The sequence below is a fragment of the Xylocopa sonorina genome, chromosome 5, assembly GCF_050948175.1.
Source record: "Xylocopa sonorina isolate GNS202 chromosome 5, iyXylSono1_principal, whole genome shotgun sequence".
Classification (NCBI taxonomy): Eukaryota; Metazoa; Arthropoda; class Insecta; order Hymenoptera; family Apidae; genus Xylocopa; species Xylocopa sonorina.
Genome location: NC_135197.1, coordinates 11,749,271 through 11,775,607, shown reverse-complemented (window position 1 = coordinate 11,775,607; position 26,337 = coordinate 11,749,271). Strand labels below are relative to the sequence as shown.

Genomic DNA, 26,337 nt, shown 5'->3' with positions numbered 1-26,337 from the left:
TCAACGTATTTTATAGAGTCTTCCGTCAGATAATAAGCAAGAATCTTAATCGATGCGTATCGCGAGAGAATTCGAAATATTTCGTGTACAGCGTCGAGAGAGCACGCGTGCCGATACGCTCGTCCTTGTACGGCCGAGTATGAGAGCGCGTTGTGGTCGAAGGACCGGTTGGCCAAGCCTGGACGATCCGGAATCGAACAAAATAAAATGTGTGGAAAAAAAGGAAACGAACATCGCGAGTCTGCGATGTAAAGAAAAGAGTAACTGCGTCCATATTCAAAGCTAGCGCGCGCGCAAACGACCGTACTATCTTGAGCGGCGCGCGATCGCACCGCGGAAAGTGAAATTTTCGCTATTGCGTAATGCTGGCATAATAGAGTTATCCGTCGTAGATCGTAGCTTACGCGATCGCGAAGCGTACGTAGTATTTTAACCAAGCTATAGCTAACCCTTTCACGATACAACCACCACGAAGAACCTACAGAGATCATTGCCGCCAAATTGACTCGAATTTTGAAAAGCTACTCGTCGAGAGTCAACGTCGATCATCGATCGTCGACGAGAAAGAATAATCCACGGTTAATTCGGGCCAGTCTCTACGCCAGTGAACAAGAGTGGACACAGCTGACGAAGGACTTCCAGATTTTCGATCCCTTCTCCGATATCGCCGGTGTCCTTGCCCTGGAAAAAAGATACCTGGAGTTCACGTACAATCGAGCGCGGCTGCCCATTCGTGGCTTCAACGTTCCTCGTGGCTCTCGTCTTTTGTTTAGATCGCAGCTGCGGAAACGAACCCGTCCCCTGTTGAATTCTTCGTTGAACAATGCGTTCTGACGCGAGGATCGAATGGAAAAATGAAACGAGCGTTGGCAAGCGCGCGAAGAACAGTCGATCGAATTCGACTTCGTCTGGTCCCAATCGTACCTGATCATCGCAAACTGACAATGAAAGGATCACAAATAACTTTCTAAATCTGTGGAACTCGAGAAAAAGACGAAATAAGTGTACCGCAGCCTAGCAAGACCGTCGACAACGACACGAGGCAACCAGTCGATCCCTACCTTTTCGCGATTGGGCACGATCCACATCACAGAATAAACGCGCGCGAGGTACTCGAGGACGATGTATCCTCGTTGACGCGGACGTGGACACCGCGGATGCTCGAGGGCTCGCTAATTTTCGCGGATCCGCGAGAGGTCGCCGCGGCGGATCGTTTCTCGCGTGCGTTCAATCGCTTCCCGTGGACTGAGAGCACGCTAGACTCCCATGCCTCGATGTCCCGGGCACACTTTCCCTTTCTTTCGGCGCTTTGAGACCGAGTTACATGCATGCACGGACTCGGTTGAGTCACCTGGTAGCGCTTCGCCGGATGGTCGCGATTATTATGGCGCCGCAGGCCCCACCGCCTCCGAGGACCGGCTGGATCATCCACGTTCGACGCGTTCGAACCGGCGATGGCATTGACTGGCCCCAGGCTTCGACCTCGCCTCCTTCGTTTCGTAAACCGAGAGGAACGTTGCGTCGGGTCAGTGGATAAAGAAAGAGGGCAGGGCTTCAATCGAGCGACCTTCGAATCTCGTTTCTCGTGCTCGCACTTTGCCCCGGGTGGGATAGCTGGTTTCTAACTTCGAATTTTGATGCACGAACGAAGTTTGGCATTCGATCGATGATACGCGAGGTAGTTCGCTACTCGCGCGGCAAATTTTTACAGCTGATGCCACATCTCAAAAGTAACAAAAAAGGTCGTGTAAACCTAGCTCTGATTTGCAAGAATAGCAGAGAAAATTGGGATTTTTGTTTTCTTCAGAGAAACAGTAGTTTCACTCATATTATTGATCGTATCTTTCAAATCGTAAGTCCTACGAGAAATTGACAAACGATATTGAAAAGAGCAATTAATTTGCTATTATAATAGCCCCATTTTACTCTGAAACTCGAAAACAGGTGGAGTAATAGAAGATTAAACTTATCTCAGGAAGCAAAATTTGTAAATTACGAAAACTTTGATCTCCTATTTAACTAATTATTTTAGACAAATTTCATATAAACTTCTTTATTAAGCTTTCCTTTTCCTTCTCTCTGCTGCTCTCTTTCTCATCCTAATTACAGAATTTTAAAGTACTGCTGATTAAATGAAGAAATTCCTTACTTGTGATTGCGTAGAAGGAGTAATTTAAATTATATCTGCCGCTTTAGAGGTAAGAGAGAGAAAGATATACGAAAAGCTATAGGAAAGAGTGAGACAGATGTTACCTACCCTACTGAAGAACCCTTGGCGCCATCTCTGTAAAAAGTGCTCAAACTGGTCGCTCACAAGTACCGACAGCGAAGTGAACTCTCAAAAACTACTAGTGCCATCTCTGCGAAAAATAGTGAAACTAATTCCCGACCAGTTTGAGCACTTTTTACAGAGATGGCGCCACGAGTTCCACAGTAGGGTCGGTACCATCTGTCTCACTCTTTCCTATAGCTTTCATACATATCGTTCTCTCTCTTACCTCTAAAGCGGCAGATATAATTTACCTTACTCCTTTTATGCAATCACAATTAAGGAATTTCTTTATTTAATCAGCGGTACTCTAAAATTCTGTAATTAATATGAGACAGAGAAGCGGAAACGAAGTCAGGAAGACAATAGATATGAAATATACATGGTGATTCATTATGCGTGTGACAAATTTTTACAGCTGATAGTAGATCTCAAAAGCAATAAAAAAGTTCACATAAACCCAGGTTCGATCTGTAAAAATGGCAGAGAATTTTTATTTGAACCGTACAGAGGTGAAAAGTGGAGTCTTTGATGTAACTTCTTGTAGACATGCATATTGGAGCGAAACAGTACGAAGCTAGAACTGGGAAGTCCATAATCTGACAAAAGAAAAACGGGTTTTCCACCAATTTTAGCAAGCTAGAGGAATGACCATGGTCACAATTATTACACTTAAGAAACCATACCTGGCACTCGAGAGAACCCTACAGGGGTAAGGAAATCTCTGACCTGGGCCAGGGTGCAGGGTATATTGGGTCTCTTGAGCGACAAGAATGGCTCACATACAGACACTGTGAAGTCACAGCACCCTCGATTTTCATTTAGTAAAATTGTTATAATTATCCTCTAAATTCTGAACGTTAATTTTCTATAAAAGATATCAAGACACGTAACACGACTATCTAAATTCTTCTATACCCCCATTTCTGTTATATCGTCTACTAGCCAATGTTTAAAAATATATCATTCAGTTAAATTCGAAATTGTTCTTCGTTAAAAGAGATTGTTGGCCCTAAAAAGGGCCGATTTATCGTTGAAAAGGCTGGAAACCATTTTATGCCTTCTTCTCGGTCTTCTTGGGCAGCAGAACCGCCTGAATGTTAGGCAGAACGCCGCCTTGCGCGATGGTCACACCGGATAGAAGCTTGTTCAACTCCTCGTCGTTCCTGATGGCCAATTGCAAGTGCCGCGGGATGATCCTGGTCTTCTTGTTGTCACGGGCCGCGTTGCCAGCCAACTCCAACACCTCAGCGGCCAGGTATTCCATAACAGCTGCCAGGTAAACAGGCGCGCCAGCACCAACGCGCTCTGCGTAGTTACCTTTGCGAAGCAGTCTATGGATACGACCAACGGGAAACTGCAGGCCTGCTCTGTTCGAGCGGGACTTTGCCTTCCCCTTTATTTTGCCACCTTTGCCACGTCCAGACATCGTCCCTCAGCTGTTCGAATTACTCGTGCAAAGTAAACAACGACGAATCCACGTTCACTACCGAACGTAGAGTGATGCTCGATGGCGGCCGTGCACCATTTTTATACCCGCCAGCGGTACCAAGCGCTCGACCAATCAGAGAGCGCGTTACGCTTCGCGGCTTCCGATTGGCGCGCTCCAGTCTACATCTGCTGCGGCCATGTGGTCTGTTTGCCATCTGCCGTATTCTTATACTATAATAGGGAAAGAATTTACGCGTATAAATAAATAATAATACGATCCATCGAATGTTTAATTGCGTTTATAAAATCCTTTTGGTTTATTATTTTTTGGCAACCAGCAATCGAGGTTGGGTACGGTTGGATTTATTTAATGAATCGCTTCTTTTCAGCTTGACGATATACTTGCTCCGAAAATGCGTCGTTTCACACATTCAACTTGAGAAATTGAGCGTATCGTTGTAACTTTTATCTATTTTATCGTATAACTCTTATCTGCGACGATATATACTAAAGAAAATATGACTAATCGTGTACAGATGTATGGATCTTATTCAGCGTTAGAGATTACTTTTCCATGACGTACCTCATCGAGTACTTGGAAAACGAAATGCATCGCGTTTAGGTGCAAATTTCATTCGCTAAGAGTGACTTGCAAGAGGCTTTTACTCGGTCCTAGGCATAAGACAAAACTTCCACAACGATGGAAGGCGTTTCAGTTTCAACCGTCGTGTTGGAGGTACGGGAAACTCGTTTCACACATTCTTGCTCTCACGTTTGAAGAGGCTCTAAAACGACCACGTCACTGATAGAAATGGTGCATACTTGTAACGTTACATAGAACGATCGAATGAAACGAGTGACGTGTACTATGCTGGATGAACGAAAATAGGACAGAATTTTTAACAACTATATTTTTTAAAGTAACAATAACAATTTTTGTTATATTTAATAAATAATTGTATGTTTATTCCCCTACTTCTATCTTATTTCGTTATCTCTGTGCAACGACGCAGAGTGAATACTTCGAAGATATGAAATATATTTCTTGTAAAGTGAATTTCATTTTATAACATAGATTAATACAATGTAAAAGGGAATTGATAACACTTAGGAATGAGTTCTGGTAGTCGAAATAGCGAGTTTCCTTGTTAAAAATATTTGATGGCCCTGAAAAGGGCCGTTTGTATTGGTCGCAAGAACTAACAAAATTAACCGCCGAAACCGTAGAGGGTTCTACCCTGTCTCTTCAGGGCGTACACAACGTCCATAGCCGTGACGGTTTTCCTCTTTGCGTGCTCGGTGTAGGTAACAGCATCGCGGATAACGTTCTCAAGGAAGACCTTGAGGACGCCACGGGTCTCCTCGTAGATCAAGCCGGAAATACGCTTGACGCCACCGCGACGAGCAAGCCGACGGATGGCTGGTTTCGTGATACCTTGGATGTTATCACGCAAAACCTTCCTGTGCCGCTTCGCTCCTCCTTTTCCCAAACCCTTTCCACCTTTTCCACGGCCAGTCATTTTCGATTAACAAGATGTGTTCAACTCGAGTGCCAGATAGTCGGAAACTGGTGAATGTGATTTTTAAGGGACAGCCGTGCGTTATATACTCGGCGGATGAAAGGTTCTCCCCCCCAATCTTTCGAGCCAATGCGCGACGTCGATTTCTATCCCCCCCTCTGGGCGCTGGCCAATCGGAGAACGGATACTGGCGTTGGTTACAGATATAAAGAGGCTTATTCCTCCGCGGTAGAATATTCGCTTATTGTTGGCACGAAACCACGCATCTATCGAACGACATGGCTCGTACGAAGCAGACAGCGCGCAAATCGACCGGTGGAAAAGCTCCGCGCAAGCAACTGGCGACGAAGGCAGCTCGCAAGAGTGCCCCGGCTACCGGCGGTGTGAAGAAGCCTCATCGTTACAGGCCTGGAACCGTGGCCCTCCGTGAGATCCGACGATACCAAAAGAGCACGGAACTGCTTATCAGAAAGTTGCCGTTCCAACGTCTGGTTCGTGAGATCGCTCAGGACTTCAAGACCGACCTGAGATTCCAGAGTTCCGCCGTTATGGCTCTGCAGGAGGCGAGCGAGGCGTACCTGGTTGGTCTCTTCGAAGATACCAACTTGTGCGCTATCCATGCGAAGCGCGTCACGATCATGCCTAAGGACATCCAACTCGCTCGTCGTATCCGTGGGGAGAGAGCTTAATTATTAGGTCTTCAGCCTTCTTAAATCGGCCCTTTTCAGGGCCAAAATTTCTTTCAACGAACAACGCTATTCACGCTAAGCAATTCTTGCTATACCTTCGAATTAGAACGCACCAAAAATATCGTTACGCTACTCAGCTATATTTAGTTAATCGCTTTTCAACCTTCAAAGCTGCGAGAAGTATAATGCCAACTCCAAACGAGAGCTTAGAATCTGTTAGATATATACGAACAGGGATATAGTTTATTATTAAGGGATTTACAGTATCGACTTAGTTGTAGGAAAAGCTTTCAATACGAACTTGTACTTATTCTGTTAGAATATTTAATGGACTCTTTAGGAAAGCCTTCTATGGCATGCGTTGATATTGAGCCGCTTCTGGGCCACCATTTTGTGTCAGCCTAACGGAAGCCACGCTACGCGCGTCGCAATTCGTTTTCAAATCGCTCTAAGCGCAAGTTCGTCTCGTAACGGTCATCGTAACGCTGTAGCTCGTGGTAGATAGGTTTGCTTACATCGCGTATGCTTCTATGATACGTACGCTGCCGATCAGAGAATTGCAAAGCGCATGTGCATCATAAGTACTGCCAATGAACTACGCACGCACACATAACGTGCAGTGATAACTGAACAACGCCTGGCAACAGGGCAAGAAACCTTATGCCGACAATACTCCAACGACTACAGCAAACGTAGTAAGGCAATTCGACGTATGACCGCCATTACTACGCTCTCTCGATAGTTAGAAGTTAGAAAAAGTCGTCGTCGCAGAACGCGCGTAAAAAATTGCTCCGAGTAGAACCATCTTCGTGTAATTAGTTCTCAAGGAATCTGAAAAAGTACGTTAGTTTTCGATACGAAAATAGTTGATAACTTCGTCATCTTCGTTGCTGGGACCCAGTTTTCATCTGTTTCCCGTGCACGCCAATCCTGTCTCGACATCGAGATCTTGACTAGGCCGTATAATCGCGTATTAAATGTTTATAAATTATTAACTCGTGCCGTGATGATCGTTGAAGCGTAGAATTGGTCGACAAATTTCCTCTAACATTTATTCCGTGTGACGTTTCTTTTACTTTTTGTAGGTAATACCATCTAGCGTTCCTGCCGGCTGGCCAGAGGGCGCTGGAGTGCTCTCAGGTACGGCGTATCGTGTAGTCAGACTATAAAAGAAAAAAGTTCCGCTCGGAGCTCAACAGTGTTGGACTAGCTACCTCGAAGCAACTTTGATATTTGAACTTTCTCATCCGCTGTTGTCAATTGGACGAACATGGACGACAAAGCGAACACGGGCAACACAGCCGCCGAGGCATCCGAAAACTCGACTGCCGCGACGAAGAAGGCTGCGAAGAGCAAGTTGAAAGTGCAACGTGAGAAGGCGACGCACCCACCGACTTCCGAGATGGTCAACACTGCCATTAAGGAGTTGAAGGATCGCAAGGGATCGTCTCTGCAGGCCATAAAAAAATATATCGCCTCCACTTACAAAGTCGACGGAGAGAAATTCGCTCCGTTCATAAAGAAGTACTTGAAGTCCGCCGTGACATCTGGCGCCGTCGTCCAGACGAAGGGCAAGGGAGCATCTGGTTCGTTTAAACTTTCCACTGGAAAGGCCCCGGAAGGTGCCTCCAAGGCCAAGAAAGCCCCGGCGAAAAAAGCTGCGCAGAAGAGGGCACCGTCCGTCGAGAAAAAGACCGTGTCGAAGAAGACCGCTCCTGCCAAGAAGCCGCCAGCAAAGAAGAAACCAGCAGCCGTCGAGAAGAAGGCAGTAGTGGCGAAAAAGAGCGCGGCAAAGGCGGCCGTTGCGAAAGCTAAAGTCGCTACCGAGGCCAAGAACATGCTCAAGACCAAGAAGAGCGCCAAAGCACCAGCCGCCAAAACGAAGACACCTAAACCGAAAAAAGCTGCTGCGTCGAAGGCGGTCAAATCTACGGCGAAAAAATAATTCATCGACGATATCGTTCATTAAAATCTATAAATGGCCCTTTTCAGGGCCACCAACTTTTTTATACAAGGAACTCGCTTTCATTTACTAGCAACTACGAATGCAATTCATTATTATTACATCCAAACATCAGTCCCGACTCTTTCGAATCCTTCATTTAAAATGGGAAATGTCCAAAAATGGTTATGTCTAGCCATTGCTACATCTTTTACACCCGAATAGGTATTGCTAGGGAATTTAACGGAGAAGATAGCATTACGATACGTTCACGGGTGTGTAGCACTGTACAATACTAACAAATAGCCGAGGATCGTCCAATAGGAAATAACTTTGTCTAGTAGTATTATTTCTTATTGGTTCAGCTGTATTTGTGTGTTAGTGTCGCACGAAACACTAGATCCACGAAACGGCTTGTATTCGATAAGCACATCGAGGGTGACGAATGAATAAAATTCACTCGTGCTCCAAACATGCTTCTTTTTCAGCTACTTTACACTGTACGATGTTCAACGTTAGAAAAATTGCAGACTTTCCGAATGCAGTCGCGGCACCACTAAATGTTGGAACCAATTTCATTTTCGATATAGCAGAAAGCAGTTAAACTGTATATAGATAGATCTAATGAATACCTACATATGTATGAAAAGTTAGCTAATGAAAAAACCTTGATCAAGCTCATTTTCTTTTCTACGTCTTAACACAATTACATTTTAATTGGATGCACATTAAGAACGGTATTGATTAAAGCCGATGATTGTACGCGTTTTTAAAAATCATCGTTTATTAATGATATAAATAGATTAATATCTTGGCTAACGTTTGTTACATAGTCTAAAATGCAAATTCTATTTCTCGTTACTTTTCCTGTAACGCATTCGTTCTTTAGATAACAAGAATAGCACGTCTTTCACGCGTACAATAAACAGATGAAGTCGAAAATTAATTTATGTTTTTACGATGAATGCTTTTGAATTTCAATGCATCGCATCATTCATTATTCAGTGGTAAAAAAATGTCTGAATGTGCCCTGGAAATTGTGCTGGGAACAGTGAATGTCGCCATATGGCCGTCGAACCGCCAGGGAGAGACGCGATTGGTCCGACGGGTGAACTCCCTTCTGCTATAAAATGGACGCGCTGGCCGCTGCTCGGCACATTCATTCTGCGGTCTTCGTTGAGTTCACGTAGTCGATTCAGTGATATTGCAAGAATGCCACCCAAAGCAAGTGGAAAAGCTGTGAAGAAAGCTGGTAAAGCTCAGAAGAATATCAGCAAGTCTGATAAGAAGAAGAAGAGGAAGAGGAAGGAGAGCTATGCTATCTACATCTACAAAGTGCTGAAGCAAGTCCATCCCGACACTGGAATTTCCAGCAAAGCCATGAGCATCATGAACAGTTTCGTTAACGATGTCTTCGAGCGTATCGCCGCTGAAGCTTCGCGTTTAGCTCATTACAACAAGAGATCTACCATCACGTCCCGGGAAATCCAGACTGCCGTCAGGCTTCTTTTGCCTGGTGAATTGGCGAAGCACGCCGTCTCTGAGGGTACTAAAGCTGTCACCAAGTACACCAGCTCCAAGTGAACGTCCTCATTCAAAATCGGCCCTTTTTAGGGCCAACAATCATCTTCAAACGTAGAATGTTCTCATTTAAACTTTCCACCTTCCTACGGAAAACTGATACGAGATATTTAATACCAATTTATTACTTCGAAATGTGAAAAATGTACCCGTACGGTAGTTCTCTTAAATCGGGTATTTCACGAACGCCGAGCTCCGAATTATATTTCTAAATAATCGGAATATATTTTTACCTCGAATCTACGAATTGCTCGAATGTTTTCAGATATGTTAGAAGGCGTATGTTAATGACGAAATTACATAATTTAATATATATTAAGTGAATTTGTACACGTTTTATAATAAATACAAATCAGGAAAAATTTTAATCGTTTGAATAATGTCTCGATAAAAGTCGATTTGAGTCAAGAGACATTATCGATTACTGTCCGCCATCTTGGATATTTCAGTAGTACACGGCGTCTCGTAGTTGACAGTTAACGATCGTAGGTTGTGTTATTGTAACGAAATATTTTTGTAAATTAAAGTTATCGAATAAGTTTGAGCAGTCGTTGTGTTTATTCGCGTGTGTGGCTTCTTCTTGGTTTACGTAAGTATTTATTTTACAAAGTCATAGATATACGTACATTTAATATTTTGTAGGTTATGTTCGTACATAGGTTATATTTCATACAAAGTTACAAAACTATATTTTACTAATATAGTACTGTATTAACATTTACAGCGTACTCCTGCAGTACAATGTCAGACGACGAGGATCTGGTTTATGTCAAGAAGTTGAAAACTGTCCACTATGGATCGCTCGAGGAAGTGGAGCGTGCCAGGTTGGCTGCTGCTACGGAATCTTCAGAGGAAGAAAAAGATTCAACAAATTTGGGAGAAAATGTCAGCGCTACTACTACCTTGGCAAACGTACATATATCTAATGAATATATGGAACTGGAAGATGAGATGTCCAAGGATAGACAAGCTCTCTTAGAAGAATTTGAACGTAGAAAGAAAGCTCGTCAAATTAATGTATCGACTGATGATTTTGAAGTAAAAAAAAATTTGAGGCAATTGGGGGAACCTATTTGCCTGTTCGGAGAGGGACCAGCGGATAGGAGAACAAGGTTAAGAGAATTATTGGCGAATTTGGGCGAAGATGCGATTAAGAAAAAGCACGACGAAGAGGAGAAACCTTCTCATCCGATTGAAAGGGACACAGAGACAACATGGTATCACGAAGGACCGGAATCTCTTCAGATAGCTCGTTTCTGGATTGCTAGTAAGTATAGAATAAAATAGATGCTTGTTTAACATAGAGCGCATGTTTCATGTGATTTATTTTACAGCATATTCATTGCCAAGAGCGAAAGCTAGATTGGAGAAAGCAAGGCAAGATTTGGAACTGTCGACGGCTACCCGTACAGCGCGTCGCCAGGAGCTACTGAAAAAATTGCAAGCGCTGACAATTTATTGTTCTCAGATCGGAGACACAAGGCCAATTTCTTATTGCCAATTCAGTCCAAACTCCAAAATGCTCGCGACAGCGTCATGGTCAGGCTTGTGCAAACTATGGTCTGTACCTGACTGTACTTTGTTAAGAACACTTAAAGGACATACTTGTAATGTTGGCTGCATTGTTTTTCATCCAAAAGCTACTATTACCGAAGAGGTTGTAGGCGAAAGGGCTGAGCAGACGTGCGTGCTGGCATCCTGCGCTTATGATGGTACGCGAGTCTTGTTTTTTTTATTATATCGAACAGTTACAACAGCGTGTAGTAAAATATTTTTACTGTATGTACAGGAACGGTTAAATTATGGGGTGGTGGATCTGGTGAGGAACCCTTAGCTGAGGTCGAAGGTCACGAGCCACACAGAGTCTCGAGATTAGCTTTTCATCCGTCTGGTAGATTCCTCGGAACATGTTGTTACGATGCATCCTGGAGACTTTGGGATTTGGAACAGCAAGCGGAGGTACTACATCAAGAAGGTCATGCTAAAGCTGTGCATTGTATTAGGTACGTAGGATAATCTACAAGTATTTGAACTACAAGATAGATCAATTTTTCCCTTAAAATAAATGGACCTTTCCCTCTTGAAATCATAAACGCGTTTTATGCGACCAAGAGCGATGTTCTTAGCTCGGTGTTGATTTACAGTTTCCAATGTGACGGTAGCGTAAGCGCCACGGGTGGCCACGACTCCTTCGGTCGCGTGTGGGATCTTCGTACGGGGCGGTGCATTATGTTTATGGAGGGCCACTTGAAATCTATCTTTGGCATTGATTTTTCCCCGAACGGATTCCATATAGCAACGGCTAGCGAAGACAATACTTGTAAAATATGGGATTTGCGAAAGAGATCTTGCGTGTACACGATACCCTCTCACACGAACTTATTATCGGACGTAAAATACCAAAGGATAGAAGGACAGTACTTGGTTACAGCATCGTATGACAGTACTGCTAAAATATGGTCGAACAAGACCTGGCAACCGCTTAAAACGTTACCAGGCCACGACGGCAAGGTAATGTCCGTCGATATTTCGCCCGATCACAAATTTATCGGGACCAGTTCTTACGATCGAACGTTTAAATTGTGGGCTCCCGAAAACATGTAAAAGCGTAAGACAGTAATTAGATCGAATAAAGCGTAATTTAAGGCGGAACCCGTAAGAAGCCTACCTCGACGTCGCACTTAGGAGGGATTCATTTTTGTACCATATAGGAGAGGTAATAAATATGTATTCTTTATTACTTATTCCTTCGAATACAATAATAACAATAAAAAAAACCAGCGTGAATATTGAAATTAAGTTTTATATGGACATGTATAAAAGCAAGGAACATATAGGAAAATAGTGAAAAAGGGGGAAAAAATGTAGGGGTTTACAAAAATGTTTTAAGAAAATTTTTAGCGAATGAAAGCAAGAATGTACGCGATAAAGTGATATCATTGTAGGATTACGTTTTGTTTCCTAGACTTCACTGTACGAATTTAAAACTGTTATCGGAGTAGTCGCAGCTTTACCCCGGTATAGCATGAATAAAAGTATAGAAAAGATCGGTGAACAATACACGCTGCGATAACTCGCGTAACAATCGAAGCGCTCCGTCGTTTCCGATAAGAAATATTTGGTATCGATAGCTAGTGACAGAGATTTGTGGGCCTTTCTGAATTATTCGCGGGAATCTACCTACGCATTGTTCGTGCGATTATCGAAATCGGACTCCGTACTTCGAGCTTTACTATTCGATTACAGTTTCGCATTATTCCCGATAAAGATAATTAGATACAATTGGAGGAAACAAAATATCTACCCTTGTTCGCATCGAATGTTACTACGAAAGTTTACTTCAAATTGTGTCTCGATCGATTTCTGTTTCAACAATCTGTAAATGTCCGTGGCATCGTTGAAACTTGCTTTAAACTTTGGAACTTCGTAGATAGATAGATAACTTTCTAATTGATGCCTTAGTTGTTTAAGATTGAGACCGGTTGAAGGGACAAGCGCAAGCTTTCGAGTCGATGGCTTAGCGAGAACAACTGAATATAATCGGACGACTTAACTTTCTCAACGAAATAACTGTGAACAAGAGCAGCTCTTCCCTACGCTTTTACTTCATTAACGAAAGTTCATGATAAGTTTCTAGAGCAGCCAGGTAGATAACTTCCTCCGATAAGAATTGGTTTTATAGTTACGACAAATTTCTAAACATTGTTTCACGATATAGGGTATTGCATAGCGTAACTAAATTACAATCGTGGATACAAATTGACGACCATTTATTTATGTAATTTTACATTAATCGTACGTTACACATATAGTGCTGTAATTTCCGCTAAAATTTTTAATATTCTTTGGTTCAAATCATCGAAGGATAAAACAAGGATGCGTTCCTATGTACAACGTATTCAGAGAAACTTCGTTCACGGCAGTAGCTCTTACGAGTAATACTTACTCTAAAACAGACGCATTATTCTACGAATAATTAACATTTTTTTTTATTTGAACTAGTATGGCAGCGCGTATCATTAACATTAACAGTATATTTAACAATAATGATTCGTATATTGGATAGTACGATTCATCTGAAAGAATTACTTACGCGTGGTCCATAGTTTACTGATTTTTGAACATTTAACGACAAGGGACCGAAAGATAGAGACAAAAGTAGGCGATCTCGATCGTTGCGCGAACGAATCTGAAATGGCGACGTGACGATTTCCCCGCAACGATTCCTCTTGATGTAAAGTCCTCTGCGTCGCGACGGTGACTCTTTCGATGTCATCGAAGCGTCCCGTTTCGATTCATGCAGACTCGTCGATTGGTAAAGATTGGTGAACCCATACTTTGTCGCCACCCTCTGCGAAATCGGCTGCCGCGTGGCCATCTCCTTGCAATACCCATTTCGTGGTCAACAAGCCATCCACCCCTACTGGACCACGCGCGTGGATGCGCGCAGTAGAGATTCCGACCTTTCGAAAGTAGCAAGAAATTACAGTTAATAGAATTCTCTTAATTCTATAAAGCCAATAACGAATCGATATTAATGGGTTACCTCAGCGCCAAGACCGAATCGGTACCCGTCGGCGAATCGTGTGCTGGCATTGTGGAAAACGCAGGCACTGTCGACCTCTCTCTGGAAATGGGTGGCCTTCTGGCTGTTCTCGGTAACGATGGCATCCGTATGCCCACTGCCATACTTATGAATGTGATTTATCGCGTCGTCGACGTCCGACACGACTTCGATCGAGCACTCGAGGGCTCCGTACTCGATCTTCATACTTTTCGCCGCTGGTGGCCCGAACGTCAACATCTTTCGCAGTTTCGGTCCTGAGTTCACTTTCACCTGAAAACATCAAGTAATTAAACACAGTAAAAAGAAAATAATACCTTCATCCCAGATAAACAATTAACTAATCCACTTACCCCCTCCTTTTGCAGCATGCTGCATACGTCCGTGAAGAAGCTGCCCTTTATATGATTCTCATGAATGAGCAAAGTCTCCATAGCGTTGCAAGCGGCAGGATAATCACATTTCGAGTCCCTGATGATCTTCATAGCCTTGACAAGATCCGCATCCTTGTCCACGTACACGTGACAGATACCCTCCGCGTGTCCTAACACTGGGATGTGCTTCGATTGCTCTTGGATTGTACGAACGAGGTCGGAACTGCCTCGAGGTATCACCAGGTCTATGTGTTTGCCCATCGACAGTAGATCACCGACGTCTTCCCTCGTAGAGATGAGGGATATCGCGTTCTCGGCACGAACAGTGCTCAACGCCTCCTTTACCAAGTCCATTAAGTAGCGATTGCTGTTGGCGGCCTCCTTGCCACCCTTCAGGAGGAGGCCATTGGCGCTGGCCATCGCCAACGCGGCCACCTGAGGTAGACTGTCGGGTCTCGACTCAAAGATCACCAGCAACACTCCGATAGGAACGGTGATTTGTTTCAATTCCAGACCGTCGGCCAGTTTGGTCCTCTTCAGCACGCGACCCACGTTCTTCAAAGAGTCGTTGGCAATTTGCCGCAAGCCAGAGCTGAGAGACTTGAGTTTAGAGGGCGACAACGAGAGACGAGAGAGCAGAGGTTTCGCCAGACCGTCTTTCTCCGCTGCCTCGAGGTCTCTTCTGTTTGCCTCCAGAATTTCCGGTTCCCGGGACTCAAGAAGATCGGCTAGCGTACTGATGCAGCTCGCACGCTCCTCTGGTCGAAGAGCTTGAAGTGTTCGGCTGCCAATTCGAGCTGGAAGTCATTATTTCTAGGTTTGAAAGAATTCCTTTTCCCTTCCAAGTGGGATGATATTGTGGGCGGCCTTAATCCTGGATATTGTTTAGACGCAGTTTTGTCTTTAGCGAGTCCAGGCGTCGCAAACCGGGCGTTAAGTCCTCGACGCGGTTCGATAGGCTTTTCTTTCTCGAGAGCGAGGCGGACGGTGTGAATAAAGCGTCCCAGGCCTCGCTTCCTCTTTCGAGATTTTATTCTAAAGACCCTTTGCACCCTGGCTCGCTTTTAATCAAGTCCTTCCTCGCAATATAATATCGAGAAAGCGAAAAAATAGAGGGTTGTCCATTGAGTCAATAAGGTTGATTATTTTTAAAAAAGAATATAAAAAATACGGGGTTGGCAACCCGTCGGCTATACAATCGAACGACCGCGAAGAATATATATTAAATAAGTTTTAATGGAATCCGACACCGATAAAAATTCCCGGAAGTAGGAACGAGAATTGAGGAGGGTATTTTCCCTCGAAGAAGTTCTCGAGTTACCAGGAATATTCAACTACTTTTCTTTTCACTTACTTTTTTAATGGACGACTGCGTTGGCCGAGGGTTGTCTGAATTAAATACACTCCTCTCCGAATAATAGGATATTTTTCTATTTCTTAGGGTATTGCGCGGTACGTGTCGCGAGTAATTGAACAATGGCCACGATACAGCGACGGTAAGCCGTTTCATTTCTACCTTCGATAATCGATGACCTATATAGCTATAAGTCGGTAGAACAAAATGACACGGCTGACCGATTTCTTTACGAAAAAACTATCGCGTATGAATGCAACGATCCTCTTTTTTTAGATCTAATCTATCTCCTCGCGGATTAAATGTTGCATTCTCTGGTCATTTAGTTTTTCAACCATTTGAACCTCCTACACATCCATTGTACTTATTTCCGTAGCTGGAATAGTATTCATAGGAACGCTTATAAGTGGAGGACCTCATTTCGAGATTAAACATTTACAAAGTATTTGAAACAGATCGAAATATATCAGGGGGGTAGAAAAAAACGGTATTTACCATTTTCAGCGATCACTTCCACAGACGTGGATGTTTCGCTCGTCTGCGTGAAGAATGTACCGATCTTTCTTCCGGACAGAATATTCTTTATAGCCTTGTCTTGGGTACCGTTGCATATCACCACAGAGACCCCTCGATCCAGAGCCCAGAGCGCCGCGTGAACTTTCGAGTCCATGCCGCCGGTGCCGACCTTCGACTTCTGACCAAACTTGATGGTGTCCCTAAGGTCCGTGCTGAACGTATGTAACATCTTGGCGCCGTCCTGCCACGGTGGTAGGTTGTAAATGCCATCGACGTCGCTCATCAAGATTAACAAGTCCGCCTGGATCTCAGCGGCTAACATGGCGGCCAACGAGTCGTTGTCCTTGATGGAAATACCGCGTCTGCCGACGTCCTCGTCGATCTGCGGCGGAAGCGAGACCGCGTCGTTCGTGTTGATTATGGGGATGATGTTCAGGCTGAGCAACTCGCTCAGGGTGCTGAACAGGTTGTTACGAGTCTCCTCGTTGTAGAAATCCGGCTTGGTGACCAATACTTGAGCCAGTTTTATGCCATATTGAGCGAACATGGCGTCGTAGAGCGACATGAGGCCTGATTGACCCACCGCAGCCGCTGCTCTAGATTCCAATGGAGTGCCTGTACGAATATCAGATTGAAATTATCGTTCTATTGGCTGATGGGACTGAACGTAAGGTCGGATCGTATATGGTGCTATAAGTGGTTACTCGAATGGTTTCTGCTTGTTTTGTTACAACTTTCTGGTAGCTGTCCAATACCAATTCATCCTCGATAACATCGATAACACGGTTCGAGTGGAGTGTTTTTTATGTTTGGCAGGTAGCAATACGAACGATACACACTCCGGCGATTCGTTATAGTTTACGATCCTCGCGAAACATTCCTTTTATCGTTGGAACGTGTTAGGGGAGCTAAGAGAAAAAAGAATTCGACGTCCGCGGCAATAATAAGAAACAAGTCGAGCGTATTTTCCCAACAATTCTGTCGCGTTCGATCGTTTCTTCGCTCGAAAGGACGAATTACCGCGAATGTTTTCCCGGGCAAATAGAGTCACGAAGGAATTGCCGGCTGAAAGAATTGGGCGGCTCGCGGTTGTTGGTTTAACCTATATGGTAGAATCGGACATTGTCAAGTTGCCGTGAACTCCCTGGATATCCGGAAGTACCTCGAGGACGTCCCGTCGCGTCCCTCCCTTGCAAACCGCCTGCCGTTCGTATTACCCGCTTTGAAATTTACCAGCCATCGTATCGATCTGTTTCATGCGACCGCAACGTGAAAGCTCGTGAAAAGGAAAGAACATCTTTGCAAGCTTGTTAACATAAGCGAACAACGAGCGGATTGCTACTCGCCAATGTGCATGACAAATCAGTCGCTCGTCCTCAAAGGATGAAAAGTCTTCTATTGGTTAGGAAATCACGAGGTTCAGGACGATACAGCGAGCTTAAACGTTGGGATAAGGATAATTAGCTGAGATGTTTTTTAAATTTTTCTCCAACGCGTTTCGTACGAGCCACGAGTGCATATGACATTCGTGCGACTATCTCCGGATTAATCGGCGCATCGTGCTCCTTTCACGACTCTCACCAGCGGAACGGATCGTACAGTTTCACTCGTAGGCGAGGATTTATATTCGGGCAATTTAATCGTCATAACTCGCCGGTATAATTCGGCCGATCGATTCACCGCCGACAATTAAAATACGAGTGGACATTATTCTTCGCGCGTTTCGCGCGACCACTCGCGCTCAGTGCGATCGTGATTAATTAATAGAGAGCAGAATGGGTACGCGAGGAACTGCGAACCTGAAACCAGGGTAGCTTATAATGATGCTAAAATATGAACGCGTTTTTTATTTTATCTATATAAAGCTAAATTCCGCGCGACGTCAAAGTTTAATTTCACATTCATTTGAACGTCTGTATTTTTCTTATTTCATACATCCAGTTATATCCCCAAAGTAATGCGAATATATTTCCCGTTACGAAAAGAATGAAATGTAATTTGTAGTATTTGTCTGGACTTCTTGGAATACTCGCATTAATTACGGGACGACCGAGCGGATACAAGGCAGGAAGCCTGCCTCGTATTTACGAATGGATACAAACAACGTGTGGTACGCTTGCAGAATCATACCTTTGCGCACGTGGCCGCCAGGACTGAGCGTTTCCCTCATCGATAAGGACATCAACAGTTCCTGCGCGAGCTTCTGTTTGCCGAACGCGATCGCTCCGCTAGTAACCATAATACATTCCCGACCTCCGTTTTGACATTCGGCTACCTGTTCGACGATGGACGCCATACGTCCCAGTGCCAGTCCGTGTTCGTCCTCCCTCGTGATAACAGCGCTGCCCAATTTCACAACCAGACGTCTCGTGTACGACAGCTGGCTACGATCGCTGAATATCGCCGCTTTTCGAGGAGCCGTCACCGGGGTCTGCAACACTCCACGTGAGTCTACTCTGTTTCCCTTAGAAAATTAATTAATTATATACCGATTATACGCGCGAAATGCGTGGATACCACTCGAGTAATCTTATGCGTAGAAACGATTCGAATATCAGAAAAATATCGCGCGTCTTTTATCCGGTTTGTAAACTTAACGTTCATGATATCAGATACATGCGTAGTCGGATGAAAATGCGTAAATAGATAAACGATAGGAAGTTTGACACTCTTGGACCGAATTAATCAGCATGTGAATGCTAACGCAAGCGAAAATGGCGCGCCAATATTTTTGTAACAAGTGTTGGCGCGTTGCGAGACGCGTTCTTCATCAAGGAAAGTCATTCAGATCTAAAGCGCGAACCTTTCCATTTGCAAATGAGAAACCTTGAATGATTTTTATACTTTATCCACCGTTGGTGGGAAAGACCGATGGAGATGCCTCGCATTGCGTCTTTTAACGTCGGGGTGGGTTAATTTCCGCATACAACTTTATCTAACGTTACGTTGCATCGAAGGAATTTTGTTTGTCGCATTTTATCAGTAATTAAAAGCGGAATTCGTTACTTAGATACCTACACGTGTTTCTGCGACGTCCCTGCGATTACTCAACGATCTACGAGATGTTTCTTTAAACTCTCCGCGTAATCTACGCCCGTTCAAGTTCTCGGATGATATCTCTTTCTATTCTCCCTCGCTTTATGCAACACTTCAGTCGCGAATGGCTACGAATTTTTACTTGATCGCCGTTTTCACGCGTACACGTGAAACTTCTTCGCGAGCCAATTAATTGGTTACGTAAAAATTATGCACAGATCGATCAGTATTTTCCTGCCCGGGGGTTAAGCGAATCTATATTCCTTTCAAATCTCGAGAGGAACTGTCTCTTAGCGATGCACCTCCGACTGTAGCTCCGGTTCTAGGCAGATTCTGATTGTGTCGCAAAGCGAAAGTTTGCCAATAGTGGTGCGTCTCTCTTATCTAGTCTTCCCAAGGCGCAGTTTATTTCCGTTTCTGATCAATTCCTAATTTCAACGTAAATCAGAAACGTCTGCGTGGCCGCGCGATCGGTTGGAATTATTGGAATCTACGAGCGAGGATTTCGGTTGATAGAATCGGATTTCGACGTGCCCGTCATCCGCCTCGACCTGTTGATTTTAAACAGACCGCTGGAAATATCGATTCTCTTCAGGGTTGTCGAGGGTGCCTCCCCTGGAGCCGCTGAAAAAAACGCGTACGAATCGTAGGCAAACGTTCCTCGTTGCTACGCTGCCCCTTCTTTAATCGAACGTAATTCCAAGTAAGATTCGCAACGTTTGAGGAAGCTTTGAGTAAAATCGTGCGTAAATCACTCGCGATTGATAAAGCACGGTTCTTATCTGGGTGCATGGTTTCTTTTCGCGAGGAAGAGAAGAAACGAATGCCAAGAAAGTTCCAGCATCGAGCTAGACGCCGTTCCCTATCTCTTCTGTTTTGGTCCAAAGAATAAACAATCGGCTGTTCCGCGCGATAAGCGAAATTACCCAATTAACGAATGCCTTCCGATAGTTGCTATCGTAGATCGTACATCAGCTGTGTACGATTGATAATACACGTTGCTTATCGCCGTCTAGGTGTTCCTCGAACGGGAAAAATGGTACGATTGCCTGAAAACGAAAACTCTTTTCTATTTTACTTCAAACGCGAGCAAACATTCCACGGTAAATTCCCAAAGTAACGACAGCAATGGCCAATCAGTTTATGTACTTCTGTCAATGTCCCGGTTGGGTTCGAGGATAAGAAAATATTCCATGTTCGTACGATTCGATACACTAACGGTAGACGGAAGATCGGACGAAAATAACGAGCGCAAAAGTGAACGATATTCATGGTGTACGTGTGTATGTACGACGATATCAGCCGCGTAATGTGTCTGTGATAACGTTGACGTCACATTTATTACGGTGCAGCCAATTAAACGGGCAATCTTCGAAATCGTACGATGCGTTCTGCATAGAAAAGCACGTTCCGCGTGTTCGATGTTGTTTGTTGCTGGAAAACTATCGGATCGCCGTTCGAACGATATAACAGAGAGAATTATGCGATACGTTACGCTGCGTATTATTTATTGCAAACGTTTCGATTCCGCACGCGGTAAATAACATTCGGTATTATCTCGTCGTCGTGAAAATGCGTACATGGTGATATAACGTAGTGGAATCTTTCGTTACGCGATGCCGTGGTTAGTTTGACAAGAGAGAGATGCACGCAGAACGGAGCTATTTTCAGTGCTGCACCGATATATACTATTTTTCAATCTATGGCCACTTTTTTTTTCAACCCCCGGTTCTTTCCAACGATTACGCGAAACAAAACCCAGCGTCACGGGGGAGCCGGGCAACGATCAGGATCGATCGTTTTATTAATTTCACCGCCTGACGACAGGAAGGCGTTCCTCGAGTGGCAACGTTCGATTAAAAACGCGGACGGTCGAGCGCGTGAAAAATTGAATCGGGCGGCCGCGGCACCGAGGGGTGGATCGATCGATTCCCCCCTGTCGACTCGCCGGCCGCCGGTGGAAGAAATGAAAAGGGCGAAAAATAAGAAAAATGCACGTACTGCTTGCTCGGGAATCTTCAGCCCCGTAGAGGACGAAGCCAATCTCCTTGGAAAACATCCAAGTTTAGCGGACCTCAATAGTAACAGCCTCGCGTACATGATTGCCCCTTGAACCGTTTTCCTGATCACGTTCACACAACGCGCGGCACAATTACGATTTTCCTAATTGAACGAACGCCGACCGATCACTCGACAGGCGGTCCCCTTTTCTCCGACGGAAAACCGTGGGGAGGATGGTGGGCTGGCTGCTGGTAGCAAAACACCAAAAGCGGTTCGATCGGATGGATCGAAACGGAGAACACTCTCGGGAATAAACGCAGAATTTGGTAACGTCGCGCGATGGAAATATCTCTCCACGCTTCGAATGGGAATGCCTCCTTCCGTGCGAGTGGTTGGGGGATGAAACGGGGGATGAGAGTAGGATATGCGCGCGAGAAAAGGACTAGATTTCGAGCGGTGGACCCTCGTTAACGAGGTGGAGCGGTCGCCACCGTTAACAACGACACACTACTAGTCGGTGGTCGACGAAATCTTGGCAGAAAACGACGCGGGCGTTATCGTTAGCACAGATTGGCCTCCTATCTTGGAGCAACCGTGACGCGAGTGGAAGGAGAAGATTCTTCTCTCCGGGGAAAAGTTGACGTTTCACGCGATGACGCGTTGAGAAAGAGAAATCTCACCGCGGTGGTGAGCCAAGGCCACGAGGCAAAGTCCGTCTCTTTGTGCGCCCTTTATGCAAAGAATTCACACGAACTCGCAGCGTGTGCACCGCGGCGGCGGTCGACGCGGCGGGAATCGTCGACCTTTGAACCGGGAATCGAGCAAACAGAGCCGCTATCTAACTTGCGTCCGACTCATTCTTTTCAATCGCTCGTCGAAACTTGTTTCGCGCCTGTGTACATGCGATTGATTCGTGTTACGATAATTCCACATACGTACGGGCCACGAGTCCGTGTGAGCGCAAACGAGGAAGACCGATTGCGACCTGTGTACGTGGCCTTCGTAAATAGTCTGTTTGCATTCGCTATTTGATAGGGAATCGCCGGCTCGTTGCTGGATGCACCCTGTCAGCGATGGGATCGCGTGTCTACATAGGATCGCAGCCTCTTTCCTTCTGACGCGGTCCACTTTCATATGTATCGTGAAATCCAACCTTCTGTTTATTTTAATAATTCTCTGGACCAAGGTATCGAACATTTCATAGAAAAAGTCCGACAGATTGTACGTCGAACATTTCAACTTTGCTCGGAATGTTTGGAAACGTACTCGAAGTGTAGACGCATAGTGGAAATGCGTTCGATAAGAAGATACTTCTCAAGTACTCTTCGCAGTACCGTCAGGTAGTGGATGGAACATCGGTCTGCACGCGGTGAAGACACGAACGAAAAGTGTCGCATAGTTTCCTCTTGTAAATGCAAAACTCGTAGGCACATTCTTCTCGACGACGGACGGGAAACGACGGACAAGTCAAATACCCTGGGCGGCGTAATTACGAAAATCGGCAGCGAATATCGGTCGCGTGGCGGTGGTGTATAAAATATTCTGTCGTCGACCGCGCGAGGGTGTACAGTTCCAGTAGTTTGTCCGAGGCATAATTAAAATTCGTGCAAACAGCTTGGACGTTTCGCCGGGAGGCAATCGCGCTCCCTGCATTTCTAGTTGTTTAGAGACCCAACGTGACCGTCGTGGGTAAGGGAAACTTGGAGCTGCCGCTGGTGTGAAACGGAACCAGCTAATCTTCAATTTCTGTCGCTGTTACCGGGAAAGAATCAGAGTACGAGATTGAAATTCGAGAGTACGATTCCATTACGGAGTTTCTCGGTTTCGCCTCTTCCCTTTTTCTTTCGCTCCGACCGAAACTCGGGCTTTTCAAAAGAGAAACAGTGAATAGACGAAAGGCTGATAGAGAGTATTTTATGAAAAATAAAAAATTCATCGAAGCTTTCCAATCCGTATCCAGTCGGTGGTTCATGGCAGTTTTTCCTCGGGGTTTTTCCCATTTTTTTTTTTTTATTTGTTTCGTTTTAACGCAGAATTCGTTCGTAGATTTCCAGCGTGTAGGAAGTGATAGAATGGTTTATCGATATTCATGGCGTACGCGCCGTTGTTGCTTTGGAATACGAAGATTTCCACGCGAGAACAAGATCCGCCGTAGTCAGCCAGGCGACCGCGGAATAGTGTTATTCGTTAGCAGTCGAGGCGGGGAAATCCTTTCATGAAAAGCGCGTCCCTGAAAGAAATCTCCGGACAGCGATGAAGTGGGGCTGTGGGCCATAGAAAAGGGTCGCGATGGGAAGACGAGGGATGTCGCTGGGTACCGCCGTGCCGTCGAGAAATATGTATACACTCCAGCAATCCGTCGCCAGGGTAAATCCCATACAGCGTTACGTGACTTAAACAAAATTGCGCATCGCTCGTTTCCACCTTTTTTCGTTCTTGTTTCACTTGCTTGTCTTTGCGTTATTCCATTTTACTATTGTTCTGCGGTGTTACCACTGAATAAATTACAATCGATTGGGACGCGAAGGGGTGCGTGTAGCTCGATCAGTTCATGCGATGGCAATCACAGCTGCGTTGAATGGCGTTTGCCCAGTAGATTAGTTCGATATGCGAGGTTCTTCTACCGCATAAGATTTTAGTTTTCGAATCGAGTACGAAAAGTTCAGTCAGTCGTAACTCTTTTTCCTTGCAAACAGATGAAATTCCGATTATAAAGTTTCGTTTCCGCGCGGCTACGGGAAGCTGTCCGCGTTCGTCGTGGTTACCGGCGAACTTCCACTCGGAAGATGTTTCTGCGGTGAGAGATAGATATTTTACGTGCTCCTCCCCTTCACGTACCTTTTATCCTAAGCTTTTTAAATACGTTCAGCTCGTCTGTACACGTGCTTTCAATTTTAAATAGAACTCGAAATCGAAGCGTCGACGTATTGAATATTCATCGCGTTACTCGCTCGAAATATCAATCGCATCGGTCGAAATAAAACGGGAAAAGTTTGACAGCGTCCTGCATAGGGTTAGCTTTCGCGTCGTGGCCATTGTCGTTCGATTCGACGCTGATATCCAACGAGTCGAAGTCAATGAAGGATCCGCAAAATGAACAAAATCATCGAGCCGTGAAAACGGTATACACGTTTCCGCGTTAAATATCAAAATGATCGGATACAATCGTCTATACGCGCGTGCATCACCGTGCAGATTAAATTTCCGTGTTGGTTGATTTTGTATTTATACTCTGACACTGTTATTCGAGAAGTTAAATTTAGTGAAACGTTTCAAAATGAACGCAATCATCCAGATATGGAAATGAGCCGCAAGATTTTCACGTTTTACGTCGAAATATGAAATAATACTACCGTGTCGCGTAAGTACACGCGTGGTACATAGTAATGGAACATGTTCGCGTTGCTGCGCGTCCGCTCTGTTTCGACCATCGCCATAAGAATCGTCGCCGGTCCTAAATCATATCAGCGCACAATATCGGCTGATTCGCAGCCACGATAAACGCTGTTTATCATCCCCACTGTCAAATCCATTGTTCCTGGCGGACTACTTATTCGTCATTGTGGGCAACGATTCGACTCGATTGATTGCCCGTGCATTTCGTGCCAGACGAGATTTATTCGCGCGCCCGTACCCTCCCTCCAACCCCCCTGGTAGGGTGACGGAAAAGCGGGTGAAAAAACGGATTTAATTGGCCGATTTTATCTGAACGATACAACGGTAAACAGGCCGAGTTAAGTATTTACGTAAACAGTCGCTGAACGCGTGTTGCGCGCGACCGTAATTGCCGATAAAAATAATTAACGTCGTTCGACATCGTTTAAACGCGGATTCACACGTTCGTTCCCTGGCATTTTCTATGGAACATTTAAAGGGCAAAACTCTTTGGCGGTATTCCGAGCACCGCGCAACAGCTCCAGGATAAACGAAATGAATCGATCGTTTTTGCATTTAATCTTTCTTTTTCCTGCGAAGGAGAAGAGTGGCGATGCTTCTTCGTCGTTCCCTTTCGCTGTGATTTATAACGCGTCAGAGATGTTACGTCGAAAGTTCGGTTCGGCAACGTACAAACGCATGAATAATAAGAAAGGGGAGGAATCTGTGGAGAAATAGGAAAGCGGAGGAAGGAAGCAAGCGATCGTTGACGGAAATACATGGCCGCTGGAAACATCTCGTCGAACTTCTGCGTTTAACCGTAGCGAGCGGAAGCTGGGGGGACACGGATAAGAATTGCGGATCGCCACGGAGAACGGTTCCCTAACATTATTCCAACGAGACGATATTCTCCAGGTGTACTCCATCAAACGTTCCATCGGATCTCATCGCGCAAGAACGTCGAGATGGAGAGGCGTACAAGCCGTGACAAAAGGCGAAAAAACCCGAAACGAATACGGAATGAAGGCGCGGGCAAGGATCCCTTTTGTTCGCCATTTAAAACAGAGTAATTCACCGGGACGGGGAGTTTTGGAAGCTATTTAAAGTTACCGTGGCCAGTTCGTTGTTCCATTCACCGTCAGAGGAGGATTCACTTAAAAATCGGGGAAACGTTCCTGGTAATGATATCGGCCGGCCGTCTCGGCGTTCTCCTCTTTTCGTGTCGGAGGTTCGCGGGTCTGGTCGAAAGTTCTCGCGTACCCATCGAACGTTCGTCGAAACAGAAGCGGCAGAGGGGCTGAATGCCATGGTAAATCCTATCTGGATCGCATTGTTCCTTATCTGTAACCTAGTTAACTGGGGATAGCCGGGAGGCGGTGGCGTTTATTTAGACGAAATTCCGGAACGCGAAGAACAGGCCGAGTGATTACGGACAAAAAAGTACGCCCGGCCTGGACTCTTCAAATAAGAACCTTTTCATTTTCTATTCCCTGTATTTTCCCCGGCCGCGTGCTATTCATCGTGCCCGCGCCGTTAATTCGCGCAAACGTCGCTACGCGACGTACTATTTATTGCCAGGGGGACGGAATATTCCCGGTTGCAACAGAGAAATAGCAGAAATAAATGCGTGCCGGAGATTATAATAACATTTTCATAAGATGGCGTTAAGGAAAGTGGATAAATAA

The 26,337-nt window shown here is 45.0% G+C and overlaps 7 protein-coding genes across 9 annotated transcripts; 4 read left to right on the top strand and 3 right to left on the bottom strand.

The window, feature by feature from the left end:
* Window positions 1–3,251: 3,251 nt before the first annotated feature.
* Window positions 3,252–3,750, bottom strand: LOC143423523 (histone H2A-like). Its single transcript, XM_076894905.1, has one exon. The coding sequence runs from the start codon at window positions 3,696–3,698 to the stop codon at window positions 3,324–3,326; it is 375 nt and encodes a 124-aa protein (XP_076751020.1). The 5' UTR covers window positions 3,699–3,750; the 3' UTR covers window positions 3,252–3,323.
* Window positions 3,751–4,888: 1,138 nt separating this feature from the next.
* LOC143423587 (histone H4) lies at window positions 4,889–5,244 on the bottom strand. Its single transcript, XM_076895023.1, has one exon. The coding sequence runs from the start codon at window positions 5,218–5,220 to the stop codon at window positions 4,909–4,911; it is 312 nt and encodes a 103-aa protein (XP_076751138.1). The 5' UTR covers window positions 5,221–5,244; the 3' UTR covers window positions 4,889–4,908.
* A 226-nt stretch (window positions 5,245–5,470) lies between these two features.
* LOC143423462 (histone H3) lies at window positions 5,471–5,980 on the top strand. The gene has a single exon (XM_076894819.1). It carries the CDS (start codon window positions 5,499–5,501, stop codon window positions 5,907–5,909), a length of 411 nt encoding a protein of 136 aa, XP_076750934.1. The 5' UTR covers window positions 5,471–5,498; the 3' UTR covers window positions 5,910–5,980.
* A 541-nt stretch (window positions 5,981–6,521) lies between these two features.
* Window positions 6,522–7,960, top strand: LOC143423469 (uncharacterized). 2 transcript variants are annotated; one of them, XM_076894830.1, is made up of 2 exons: window positions 6,522–6,604; window positions 6,995–7,960. In XM_076894830.1, exon 2 carries the CDS (start codon window positions 7,180–7,182, stop codon window positions 7,852–7,854), a length of 675 nt encoding a protein of 224 aa, XP_076750945.1. In that variant the 5' UTR covers window positions 6,522–6,604; window positions 6,995–7,179; the 3' UTR covers window positions 7,855–7,960. The 2 variants fall into 2 exon arrangements, with proteins under 2 accessions (XP_076750945.1, XP_076750946.1); XM_076894831.1 differs by lacking the exon at window positions 6,522–6,604 and adding an exon at window positions 6,693–6,748.
* Window positions 7,961–8,991: 1,031 nt separating this feature from the next.
* LOC143423503 (histone H2B) lies at window positions 8,992–9,550 on the top strand. The gene has a single exon (XM_076894880.1). The coding sequence runs from the start codon at window positions 9,064–9,066 to the stop codon at window positions 9,433–9,435; it is 372 nt and encodes a 123-aa protein (XP_076750995.1). The 5' UTR covers window positions 8,992–9,063; the 3' UTR covers window positions 9,436–9,550.
* Window positions 9,551–10,173: 623 nt separating this feature from the next.
* Window positions 10,174–12,172, top strand: U4-u6-60k (U4-U6 small nuclear riboprotein factor 60K). Its single transcript, XM_076895589.1, has 4 exons — window positions 10,174–10,699; window positions 10,767–11,144; window positions 11,222–11,435; window positions 11,577–12,172. The coding sequence occupies exons 1-4, from the start codon at window positions 10,174–10,176 to the stop codon at window positions 12,034–12,036; spliced, it is 1,578 nt and encodes a 525-aa protein (XP_076751704.1). The 3' UTR covers window positions 12,037–12,172.
* Window positions 12,173–12,586: 414 nt separating this feature from the next.
* Window positions 12,587–21,500, bottom strand: P5cs (Delta[1]-pyrroline-5-carboxylate synthase). 2 transcript variants are annotated; one of them, XM_076895579.1, is made up of 6 exons: window positions 21,278–21,500; window positions 18,371–18,704; window positions 16,220–16,855; window positions 14,350–15,167; window positions 13,979–14,269; window positions 12,587–13,895 (listed from the first exon to the last, which is right to left on the bottom strand). In XM_076895579.1, the coding sequence occupies exons 1-6, from the start codon at window positions 21,374–21,376 to the stop codon at window positions 13,728–13,730; spliced, it is 2,346 nt and encodes a 781-aa protein (XP_076751694.1). In that variant the 5' UTR covers window positions 21,377–21,500; the 3' UTR covers window positions 12,587–13,727. The 2 variants fall into 2 exon arrangements, with proteins under 2 accessions (XP_076751694.1, XP_076751696.1); XM_076895581.1 differs by having other exon boundaries at window positions 18,371–18,671.
* Between the last annotated feature and the right edge of the window lie 4,837 nt (window positions 21,501–26,337).